Source organism: Mus caroli, unplaced genomic scaffold (assembly GCF_978045245.1).
Source record: "Mus caroli unplaced genomic scaffold, Mus_caroli_1 scaffold_1, whole genome shotgun sequence".
Taxonomy (NCBI): Eukaryota; Metazoa; Chordata; class Mammalia; order Rodentia; family Muridae; genus Mus; species Mus caroli.
Genome location: NW_028227256.1, coordinates 131,463,656 through 131,476,215, shown reverse-complemented (window position 1 = coordinate 131,476,215; position 12,560 = coordinate 131,463,656). Strand labels below are relative to the sequence as shown.

Genomic DNA, 12,560 nt, shown 5'->3' with positions numbered 1-12,560 from the left:
CGGTGCTTTTCTGACCGGAAGAGGCTTGTGGCCCTACTGAGGCCGGATTTCTGCCTCCCCAACCAAAGCAGTCTCAGGTCCCGCGTGACTGGACTGGAGCAGAAGCTGTGTTCCACTCACCAGCAGTCTCAAAATCCTGTGGCGGGGGTCGTGGGTAGCTGGCGGGTGTCAGCCGACCCTGCGCTCTAACTACCCCGGTGCTGATCCGGCCGGATGAGGCCTGTGGCCCTACTCAGGCCGGTTTCTGCTTCCCTAACTAATGCAGTCTCAGGTCCCGCGCGCAATTGGATTGGAGCAGAAGCTGTGTTCCACTCACCAGAAGTCTTAAGATCCTGTGGCGGGTGTTGTGGGTAGCTGGCGAGTGTCAGCCGACCCTGTGCCCTAGCTACCCTGGTGCTTTTCTGACCGGAAGAGGCTTGTGGGATTATTTTATTTATTTACATTTCAAATGTTATCCCCTTTCCCAGTTTCCTCTCTTCAAACCCTCTATCCCATCCCCCCTTACTCTGCTCCCTCACCCAACCACTCACCTCTCTAGCATTGCTCTACACTGGGACCTCAAGCCTTCACAGGACCAAGGGCCTCCCCTCCCATTGATGCCAGATAAGGCCCCTTCAGCTCCTTCAGGCCCTCCCCTAACTCCTCCATTGGGGTTCCTGTGCTCAGTCCAATGGTTGTCTGCGAGCATCTGGATCTGTATTGGTCAGGATATGGCAGAGCCTCTCAGGAGACAGTTGTATCAGGCTCCTGTCAGCAAGCTCTTCTTGGCATCAGAAGTTGGTCCGGGTTTGGTGTCTGCATGTGGGATGGATCCCCAGTTGGGGCAGTCTCTGGATGGCCTTTCCTTCAGTCTCTGCTCCATTCTTTGTTCCTGGATTTCCTTTAGACAGGAGCAATTCTGGGCTAAAATTTTGGAGATGAGTGGGTGGCCCCATTCCTCAACTGGGGGGCCATGCCTAACCTCTGGATATGGTCTTGACAGGTTTTCCCCCCGCCCCTTTGTGGAGTAGTTCAGCCAATGTCATCCCCATACAGTCCTGGGAAGCTCTTGCTTTCCTGGCATCTGGGGCTTTCTGGTTGCTACCCCCAGTCCCCCACCCTCCATTGCTACATATCTCTGTTCAATTTCCTGACCCTCTGTACATCTTATATCTCCTGCCATACCTGATTCTTCTCCTCTTTCCCCCTCTCTCTTCCTCTCAAGTCCCTCCCACCCTCTACTTCCCTTGATTATTTTGTCCCCCCTTCTAAGTTTGACTGAAACAACCACTCTTTGGTCTTCCTTTCTTTTGAGCTTCATGTGATCCATGAGTTGTATCGTGAGTATTCCATGCTCTTTGCCTAATATCCACTTATCAGTGAGTGCATACCATGTGTATTCTTTTGTGACTGAGTTATCTCACTCAGGATGATAATTTTTATATCCATCCATTTGCCTGCGAATTTCATGAAGTCATTGTTTTTAATAGCTGAGTAGTACTCCATTGTGTAAATGTACCACATTTTCTGTATCCATTCCTATGTTGAGGGACATCTGGGTTGTTTCCAGCTCATCGCTATTACAAATAAGGCTGCTATGAACATAGTGGAGCATGTGTTCTTATTACCAGTTGGAACTTCTGGGTATATGCCCAGGAGAGGTATAGCTTGGTCCTCAGGTAGTACTATGTCCAATTTTCTGAAAAACTGCCAGACTGATTTCCAGAGTGGCTGTACCAGCTTGCAATCCCACCAGCAATGGAAGAGGGCTCCTCTTTCTCCACAGCCTTGCTAACATCTCCTGTCACCTGAGTTTTTGATCTTAGCATTCTGACTGGTGTGAGGTGGAATCTCAGGGTTGTTTTGATTTGCATTTCCCTAATGACTAAGGATGTTGAACATTTCTTTTAGGTGCTTCTCGGCCATTTGAGTTTCCTCAGTTCAGAACTCTCTGTTTAGCTCTGTTCCTCATTTTTAATAGGGTTATTTGGTTCTCTGGAGTCTAACTTCTCTAGTTCTTTGTATATATTGGATATTAGCCCTCTATCAGATGTAGGATTGGTAAAGATCCTCTCCCAATCTGTTGGTTGCTGTTTTGTCCTATTGACAGTGTCCTTTGCAATTTTATGAGGTCCCATTTGTCAATTCTTGATCTTAGAGCATAAGCCATTGGTGTTCTGTTCAGGAACTTTTCCCCTGTGCCCATATTGAGGCTTTTCCCTTCTTTTTCTTCTATTAGATTCAGCATATCTGGTTTTATGTGGAGGTCCTTGATCCACTTGGACTCGAGCTTTGTACAAAGAGATAACAATGGATGGATTTGCATTCTTCTACATGCTAACTGCTGGTTGAGCCAGCACCATTTGTTGAAAATGCTGTCTTTTTCCCACTGGGATGGCTTTAACTCCTTTGTCAAAGATCAAGTGACCATAGGTGTGTGAATTCTTTTCTGGGTCTTCAATTCTATTCCATTGATCTACCTGTCTGTCATTATACCAATACCATGCAGTTTTTTTTTTTATCACTATTGCTCTGTAGTACAAGATTGGCAGGATTAATATAGTAAAAATGGCCATCTTGTGGAAAGCAATCTACAAATTCAATGCAATCTCCATCAAAATTCCAACTTAATTCTTTATAGAGTTAGAAGGAGCAATTCTCAAATTCATTTGGAATAACAAAAAACCCAGGATAGTGAAAACTATTCTCAACAACAAAAGAACATCTGGGGGAATCACCATCCCTGACTTCAAGCTGTACTAATTCTAATATTTTAACTATTTATTTGAAATATGAAGGAGGAGATTCACAGGCAAGTTTTCTTTCTCCCTTCCCTTCCCTTCCCTTCCCTTCCCTTCCCTTCCCTTCCCTTCCCTCTTTCCTTCTTCTTATTTATGTATTTATTTATTTATTTTACCAGTGTCACCTTATAATTCCTCATCATAGCCCAGGTAGCTATAAACTTGTGACAATGCTTCTTCCTCAGCCTCCTGAGTGCTAAGATTCAGGTATTTAACCGCCATGCTGGGCCATAGGCAAGTTTTTAAAAGGTAGTCTTATTTCCTTCTAGGTCCTGAATTTTCCTATTTGGGAACTGTCTGAGCCTGAATAATTATCCCTGTCAACTATTTCTTTTTCTTTTTCTTCTTTTTCTTTTTCTTTTTCTCTTTCTCTTTCTCTTTCTCTTTCTCTTTCTCTTTCTCTTTCTCTTTCTCTTTTTCTTTTTCTTTTTCTTTTTCTTTTTTCATTGTTGAGACAAGGTCTCTTTGTATATCCCTGGCTGTCCTGGACCTCACATGTAAACCTTAAACCATGCCTGCCTCTCTCTCCCCAGTGCTGGATTAAAGGCATGTGCCATCATGCCAGCTTCCTTTTTATTCTGTGTTAAAGTAGCCTTTTCATTTCTCTTCTTCCTTCCTCCTGCCTCTCCTCTCCCCTTTTGTCTCTCTTTCTCTCTCTCTGTATGTGTGTGTGTATGTGTGTGTGTGCATGTAGAAGCCTAAAGACAATCTTGGTGCAACCTGAGGACAATCTCATGTGATGTCCATCTTTGTTTTTTGAGGCAGGGTCTCTCACTGGCCTGGAGCTTACTAGTAGGCGAGGCTGGTCAGCCAACGAGAACTACAAATCTGCCTATCTCTGCCTCCTAGCGCTGGATTTATAAGTATATGCCACTGTGCCAGCTGTTTTACCTAGATTCTGGAAATGGAACTAGCCCTGTTTGTTTGTTTATGAAATAGAGCGTCACTGCATAACCAACCTCAGCCTTGAGCTCTTCTGTAACCTCCCAAATGCTGGCGTTACAGTTATGTCCCACCATGTCTGAATCAAACAGATTTCATTTCGATTAATTTTAAGCTTATTTAAAATTTAAAGCCCTTTATTCAACAACAATGACAACAACAACAAGCCTGTGTTTTCCCTACTTTCTGTGATGAAGGCAGAGATCAGTATCTGTCTGCACCTACAAATACACTTTCCTGTATCATCCAAAGCCATTTAGAAAACCACATGAGCCGGGCGTGGTGGCGCATGCCTTTAATCCCAGCACTCGGGAGGCAGAGGCAGGCGGATTTCTGAGTTCGAGGCCAGCCTGGTCTACAAAGTGAGTTCCAGGACAGCCAGGGCTATACAGAGAAACCCTGTCTCGAAAAACCAAAAAAAAAAAAAAAAAAAAGAAAACCACATGAGAACATTTCTAACATGCTTTCCTTTATAACACAACGCTGTAATAGCTTACCCATTTATAGCACTGAAGAGATCATTTCACAGTTAATCCCACTAATACTGAAAATAATATCTAATAGTGCTTCTAAGTTGGAAGTCATATTTCAGACACTTACTAGGAAAAGTGAGTAGTGCATCAGAACTGCTAGCCACTGCCGTTGTCCAGCGCAGTCTCTGGACAAAATAGAACTCAGTAAATGCTTGTTGAATGAATCAATGGGCTTTTCTTTTCAGGCCTGTATTGATGAAAATTTGGACATGGTGAAGTTTCTGGTGGAGAACAGAGCCAATGTAAACCAGCAGGACAACGAGGGCTGGACACCCCTGCATGCAGCAGCTTCCTGTGGTTATCTCAACATAGCAGAGTGAGTGAGCGGCGTTGTGGGTTTGATGCACATTCCTCCTCTGCTTCCCAGAAATGGAATTTCACAAATAGTTATAAATTTCTCTAAATTACAAAAGCAGAAAATTGACTATTAAGAGCTAGCTGACACAGTGCTTTGTATCTAAATGCACAGTTCTTAGCTCCAATTTTTGTTTGCTTCTGTTTTCGTATAATTCATAATTTCTGGACTATTCAGAGGTAGCATTAGCCTGGAATGCTGTCTGGCTACTTTCCAAACAGCAGAACACAAGCATGTGAGTTGTAGTTTGTTTTTTTTTTTAAACTTTTCTGTAAACCTGCTTTTTGTTTGTTTGTCTTTATAAATATTATTGCAGTAAATAGCAAATTCTTAACTGGAACAGATGGAACCAAGGCAAAGTAGTGATTGGCAGTGTGCTCCACATTGGTTAAATGACTGTGTTTAAGACGCTAACAGTTCCTGCGTAGGGTAGAAGAATTCTTATCACATGGCACCTACTGTATGAGAAGCAAAGTAGGTATTTAGTATATGGAAGGATGATCAGGATTTTATTTCTACTTAGGAAAGAAACTTGGGCATTGAAACATCTTTAAAATTTGCAATATTTTGATTGCTAAAGTAAATCTAATAAGGATAGTCTATGGTCTTTTGAAAACCAGTCGGTTAAGTCCTTTTAAATGATAAGATTGGAGCTAGCACATTTTTTTTTCTTAGTAAAAAGCAGGCAGCCACGTAGAGGTCTGAGAATTGCATTTCCCCAGGTTTCCTGGGGCATCTCTACGTGTCTGGGCTTCCTTCTGACCCAGGGGTTCTCAGTTGGAGAAGTTAAGCCCAGAGAGTGTCAGAGGGAGACACGTGAGGCCCAAGTGCAGTGGGTGGACGAGGCTGCTGCTTAAGACGGTAGATAACTGGATTGGTCCCAAAGCCAAACCCCTGGGTAGCAGAGTTTCCCTGGTTCTTCATTCCTCTCCCTGCTGTGTAAGCTCTGCATCATCTAGACTGCCTCCATTGCAGGCCATAGAAAAGCTCTGGTTCTCATTATACTCACTAATGTCGGCGTTCCCGTGCAGAGGCGCCAACGTGTCCATTTTGGACTCAGAACATTTATCTAAGAAACAAGGCATATCAGCTTCTCATTTGTATTTGAGTGTGCCTTTAGGTGGAATGTTTGTGATTAAGCCACAAAATCTCATTACATTCAAGAAGTCATTTTAAATCCATTTTTCTTTCCTTTCTCACTCATCTAAGGCCAGCTGAGTCTTAAAATTAGAATTAATATGTGGTGGTATCTTTCTGGGAAGCTGCATAGAGAGAATTATTGTAATGCATTTTGCGGTTTCTTTAATTCATTTTTAAAGACAAACATAGTTCTTCAGAAATAAATTTAAAATTAGAAATCCTTTGCTCAATCAAATATTACCTTGACTGGAGTAAGCTTATTGGTGACCATCACAGATTCTGCATGTGAATGTCTGACCCACTGGGCTCCACTGCAGATGTGGGTGGGGCTAGAGACAGCATGCCTCACTTTACCATGTAACACATATTATTATTAGACAGGTGTTTATTTTACTGTCTTTATTTGTGATACTTTTATACAACAGATCAGAGAAATAACATGATTATTACCTGGGGATTGAAACAGAGCCATGGCTCAGAAATTGAGTACTAGCTGCTCTTACCCAGGACCTGAGCTGGATCTGTAGCACTCACATGGCTTCCTACAATCCTCTATTCATTACAGTTCCAGGGCATCTGGCACTTCTTCTGGCTTCTAGGAGCTGTGCACACATGAGGTGTACGAACATTCATTGGGACAAAACACCTACACATACAAGATAGTAAAAATATTTTTGAAAAATTAGTGAGGGGCAGGGTATCACCATATAGCTCTAGGTGATCGTGGGCTCCATTTAGTCAAGGCAGCCCTTGAACTTCAGTCCTTCTGCCTCAGTAGCCCAAGTGCTGGGGTCACAGATGTGTTCTTTCCCCTCATTGGCATCTGTTTGTGTTTTGAAGAACTGATACCTTAAATTTATTTCTAGGATAATTGCCAGCACTAGCCTTCAAGGGAGGGGGGTGAAAGGGCAGAGAGCCTGGCTATTTGAGGAGGCCCAGGGCCATGCTATTTCATGATCCTTGGTGATCCTTTATTGCCACATATTTTACTCTGTATGGATGGTGTGTGCATGTGCATGCATGTGTGTGCATGTATGTGTGTTTCTTTTCTCATTTTGAGTTCAAGGAGAATACTAGTTAGCTGCATGATTCCTAGTAGTGTTTAATTCAGAAGCAACAGATTGGCCTAAGCATTTAGCATGACTTATAGTTTATTGCAATGCTAATATATTTTGAGCTTTTTTGAAAACATATATATTTTTTTAAGATTTATTTTATTTATTATATGTAAGTACACTGTAGCTATCTTCAGACACTCCAGAAGAGGGAGTCAGATCTTGTTACGGATGGTTGTGAGCCACCATGTGGTTGCTGGGATTTGAACTCCGGACCTTCGGAAGAGCAGTCGGGTGCTCTTACCCACTGAGCCATCTCACCAGCCCGAAAACATATTTTTATTTCTGTCCTTTTTTTTCCTCTTAAAAGAATAGCAAAGGGAGCCAGTGAAATGACTCAACAAGCAAAGGCACTTACCACCAAATCTGAGCACCCAGGTTTGGTCCTTGGAACTCAGGTGGTGGGGGAAAGAACTGATTCCTGGAAGTTTCATTTGGTTCTCTTGTATGTTCTGTAGCATGCTCATATGCACATACACCAATAAATAAATAAGCAGATAAGTAAGGAAATAGATAAATTTTAGAAAACAGTAGCAAAGTACCTTTGACCAATGCTCAGCTGGTCTTTCCAGGGACATCTATGGCTCTAATGGCAATTCTGAGCCTCTGACAGTTAGCAGGCTCCTCCTGTTTCCTGCTGCTTACTAGGTCATATGCTGATGTTTACTCGTATTCAGTATAAGTATAGTGCTAAAGGATTTTATTCCTCTCCTATGAATGGTGGGGGGGGGATGTGGAAAATAGAAAGCTATATTCCTTGGTAGAAACCAGTTTTCTTGATTATTATCCCAAAGACAGAAACTATGTAACCTGAGGATGTTGTGCCTGACCCATTAAGGGATGGATAAATGTTAGAACAGAAACCAAGATATTTAATTCAAGCAACATTCATAGATTATAAGAGAGAAAGCATCAAGTTCCAGTGTCTGCCGTGGAAGAGCTGCAGCTAATGTTTGCAGGGGCAAGCAAGTAGCATTAATGGAAGGAAAGATAGAATTCAGTTGGGAACAGGCAAAATTCTTGAAGGCATAAAATTTGAAATGGACCTTGAAAGATGTGAGAGGTGTCAACAAGGGAGAGGAGAAGGGGAGTGTGTTCCATCCACTTGTAGGAAGAAGCTCATTCTGTGGAGCAGGGCTGGATGTACAGGGCTGGGGACTATTAAACGATTGTGTTTGAGTGCAGTGTGGATTTCGGGGCGACCAGCATGTATCGTGTACTGTTTATATATCGACTTTATTTTCAGTGTACAGGATTCAGGGTCGAATGCTCACTTGACGGGACGGGACCAGAAAAGAAAACTATTGGCTATAGAGAAAGGAAGGAATAATCAGATACAGAGGTCCTGTTCTGTAGATTTAAAAATACAGATAGCAGCGAAGAGCTTTAGAATTGAGTAAGGTGTCTTTCTCTGAGTCTCTGAGAGAAGAAAGGCCATTGAACTGTGTCTTAGTCAGTGTTCTATTGCCGTGAAGAGACACCATGACCACAGCAACTCTTATAAGAGAAAAGATTTCATTGCGGCTGGCTCACATTTCAGAGGTTTAGTCTATTGTCGTCAGGCAGGAAGCATGGCAGCACATAGGCAGACATGGTGCTGGAGAACTAGCTGAGTGTTCTGCTTCTGGATCTGCAGGCAACAGAACAGAGAGAGAGAGAGGAGAGAGACAAAGCCCACTCTCAGTGACACACTTTCTTCAACAAGGCCACACCTCCCAATCCTTTCAAATACTGCCACTCTCTAATGACCAAGTATTCAAATTTACGAGTCTATTAGGGTCATACTTATTCAAGCCACCATAGGTTGTAGATATGTAGAGCTGATATATCAGCATTTATTGAGGCTTTATTATTATACCAGGCACTGAGAAAGCAAAGTTAGGCTTTTTTTTTTTTTTTTTTTTTGGTTTTTCGAGACAGGGTTTCTCTGTAGTCCTGGCTGTCCTGGAACTCACTTTGTAGACCAGGCTGGCCTCGAACTCAGAAATCTGCCTGTCTCTGCCTCCCTAGTGCTGGGATTAAAGGCATGCACCACCATGCCTGGCTAAAGTTAGGCTTTTAATTTCATTTTTATTGATTTTTCCTCTTCTTTGTGAACTCTCAAATTCACTGGCCATAGATATATTGATTTTATTTTAAATCTAACCCATCTAAAATGTGGTTTTTTGAATATCATAGTAGCTCAATAAATATTGATTGAATTGTTGATGTTTATTGAATTGTTGAATGAATCTAACTATAATTTACATAGTTTTTCTTTCTCTTTTAAATATTTCTGAGTATCTGATAGTACTCTTAGAATTATTGGGATTCTAACTGGCCTAAACTAATTTGATTTAGACTTAAGCGACTGAGGCTAATAGCTTCTGCCATGTACTAGTTATGTAATTTTGAGAAAATCACTTTTTTTTCTTACTTAAATTTTTTCTTATGAAAATTACTTAACATATTTGAACCTTGGTTCTTTAAAATTTTTTTTAAATATTTAGTTTGTGTGTATGTGTGTGTAATGGCTTGCATATGAAAGTCAGAGAGGGGGGAGGATATGGGGGGACTTTTGGGATAGCATTGGAAATGTAAATGAGGAAAATACCTAATTAAAAAAAAAAAGAAAAAAAAGTCAGAGAGCCACTTGTAGGGATCCTTGGTCTCCTTCACCATGTGGGGACTGAAGTCAGAGGGTCGGTCTTGTTGACAACCCTCCCCTCAGCTAAGTCTTCTCTCAGACTTGAAGCCTTTTTTTTTTTTTTTTTTTTTTTTCTGAGACAGGGTTTCTCTGTATAGTTCTTGCTGTCCTGGAACTCACTCTGTAGACCAGGCTGGCCTGGAACTCAGAAATCTGCCTGCCTCTGAGTGCTGGGATTAAAGGCGTGCGCCACCACTGCCCAGCTTTTTATTTTGTTTTTTGTTTTTTGTTTTTTTTTTAGGGAGCCTCAGTTTCTTAAAGGGTAGAGTTCTTAGCTGTATTTATGTTGTCATCATCATAACTTTGTTTAAGATTGATCTGTTTGCATATGTGTGCAAGAGTGGGGAGGGGGGAAGGAGACGGAGTTAGAGTAGAGAGAGAAGCACTTTGAAAACTAAAAGATGCAGGTAAGGCACTGAAGTTGCCTGCTCTTCTCCAGTATTCTGTATGGATTCAGAATCTGCTTCGCATTTTAAATGTTTCTTCTTTAGTAATTTAGTTTCCTTTATGAATGCAGATTTATATAGATGGCTTGTTTTTTGGAAGCATAATTTGTGCAAATTCTAATACATGCTTTTATTCTTCAGTTTTCACACCTATAACAGTACTAAGTAAACTTCACCTGATGCTGTAAATGTTTTCATGAGAACTGGTTACATCATTTTTGAGTGTTCTTATTTATATACTTGAAGTATAGTATATCTTTCTGAAAATTCAGTTGGATCCTAGGAGTTTGCAGGCATGAGGACTGCATGCCCACCCTATTTTACCCCCTAAGACAAGGCCCCACTTTGTAGTATAAGCTAGTCTTAAACTCAGCACATAGGCCAGGCTGGCCTCAACCTTGAACTCCTCCTGCCTCTGCATTCCAAGTGCTTGGATTACACCCACCTTGCTCCCCATAGTATTTAGAAAGACTTAATATTTCCAGAATGCAAGAATTGGTATGTAGGAAATCTTGACATTACTCTTGTTGGGAAATGGAGAAACTTACGGTCCTAATTATCAAAGGCTACTAGGGTGTGAAATTAATAATAAATGAAAAATGAAACATCTCAGCTGCACCATATTTAAAACCCCAAATATGCCTTGCTGTACATTGAACTTAAGACACACAGTACAAAGTGATATCAAATTGACAGAGATAATATTGATTTTTGCCATGCAGGTATTTTATTAGCCATGGAGCCAGTGTGGGTGTTGTGAACAGTGAAGGTGAAGTTCCTTCTGACCTTGCAGAGGAGCCAGCCATGAAAGACCTTCTTCTGGAACAAGTAAAGAAACAAGGTAACCTAGGAGCCTGAGCAGCCTGCAGAGGCTCTCCTCACAGTGCCCTTCCAGACCGCGATCCCTCTTCCTTATCATGTGACAGGACAGGATGACTTCTGTCCACAGAGCATTAGTCATCATGACCAGTGTCATGTTCATCTTAATAACTCACACATGCATAGGCCAGATGCCCTAAGGATGACCAGGCTTTCCTTGTCTTTGCTGTTCTGAGGTTGTGTATCCATCCTGTAGCTAGGATTGGCCTGAGGAAGATCGTGGACTGTTCCATGGACTGTTCTTTCTGTGTGTGTACCTTGTATTATCTCTGTTGCACAGGATAGCTTGAAGAAAGGCTGGGGGACACAGTATGGCCAAATCCACTGTCTGACTTTGGGTGGTATTCTTTTCTCTGGGAACCTGCAGGTGGTGCTGTGAACTATTTATTAAGACCTCTGAAGGCTGGGCAGTGGTGGCGCACGCCTTTAATCCCAGCACTTGGGAGGCAGAGGCAGGCAGATTTCTGAGTTCAAGGCCTGGTCTACAGAGTAAGTTCTAGGACAGCCAGGGCTACACAGAGAAACCCTGTCTCGAGAAACCCTGTCTGGAAAAACCAGAACCAACCAAACAAACAAAACAAAAACAAACAAACAAATAAACAAAAAAAGACCTCTGAAAGGGTCTTTAGTCAGAGCCACTGTGGAAACTATTCTGATAGTTTCTTTTGTTTGTCTGAGTTTTTAAGAGATAGGGTTTTTATAGCCCCATGTGCCCTAGAGCTCACCCTGTAGCCGGGTTTCTCCTCAGACTTGCAGCAATCCTCTTGCCTCTGCTTCCCTGTGTTGAGATTACAGGTGTGAGTCACCACACCTGGTTCTAGAAGTTTCTTGAGGTAAGAAACCTAACCAAGAAGAATATATTCTGAAATTGTGTGTTCTTATTTTGTAGTTTTAGGGTGGGCCTCTCCTATCACACACCTAAAGTCATTTTGTTTCCATTTTATCCACCGGCTTGTCCAGGCAGTCCATGGACAGCTGCCTCGAATCTTCTTTCTCCATGCCAGTATTTCAGACATGCTACACCACACCTAGGTTAGACTTTGAAGTCTTTCAATTTAAAATTGTTGAATATCTGTGGACAGCAGGTCTTAGATTTCTGATAAAATTGTCATTGAAACTCTGGATGGGATCTGTGATGATTGGAGACAGGGAAGGTTCTTCTAAGCCCCGAGAGTTATTTCCAACGCTTTAGTGGCCTTTCCTGGTGCTGTCCTGTAGAACATGGGCTTGTTTATTGGTCCAAGCTGCTTTGATGCTGCATCAGCAGAACTGAGTGAGTAGTGCTGGCAGACTGGAGGGCTGGTAAATCTGAGGGTGGCATTAAGTGTCTACCCTTTATAGAACGTGTGCTGTGCTTGCCTTAAGTGGCAGATACTCTAGGTTGTGCTGTTACTGAGGTCCAGGTTTGGCTTTGTGCTTTACTGAATTAAAGTTTTCTAGACTCAGTTTATCCTCCCACCCCACTCATTAGCTCCTAAAATGTATTGTTGTTATTGTTTTTTAAAGATTTATTTATTTTATAAATATGTATATTTTGTCTAACTATACATCTGCACATCAGAAGAGGGCATCAGATCCCATAGGACTACAGTTGTGAGCTGCTGTGTGGGTACTGGGAATTGAACTCAGGACCTTTGGAAGAGCAGCCAGTGCTCTTAACTGCTGAGCCATCTCTCCAACTCCC

The 12,560-nt window shown here is 42.0% G+C and overlaps 1 protein-coding gene across 5 annotated transcripts in view; it reads left to right on the top strand.

The window, feature by feature from the left end:
- Positions 1-12,560, top strand: part of Ppp1r12b (protein phosphatase 1 regulatory subunit 12B) — a 205,600-nt gene that overhangs the window by 54,443 nt on the left and 138,597 nt on the right. For all 5 annotated transcript variants that reach the window (XM_085841323.1, XM_029477954.2, XM_021161359.3 and 2 more), the window contains exons 2-3: positions 4,441-4,571; positions 10,720-10,838. In XM_085841323.1, the coding sequence (XP_085697449.1) occupies positions 4,441-4,571; positions 10,720-10,838 (250 nt within the window). The remainder of the gene's footprint in view (positions 1-4,440; positions 4,572-10,719; positions 10,839-12,560) is intronic.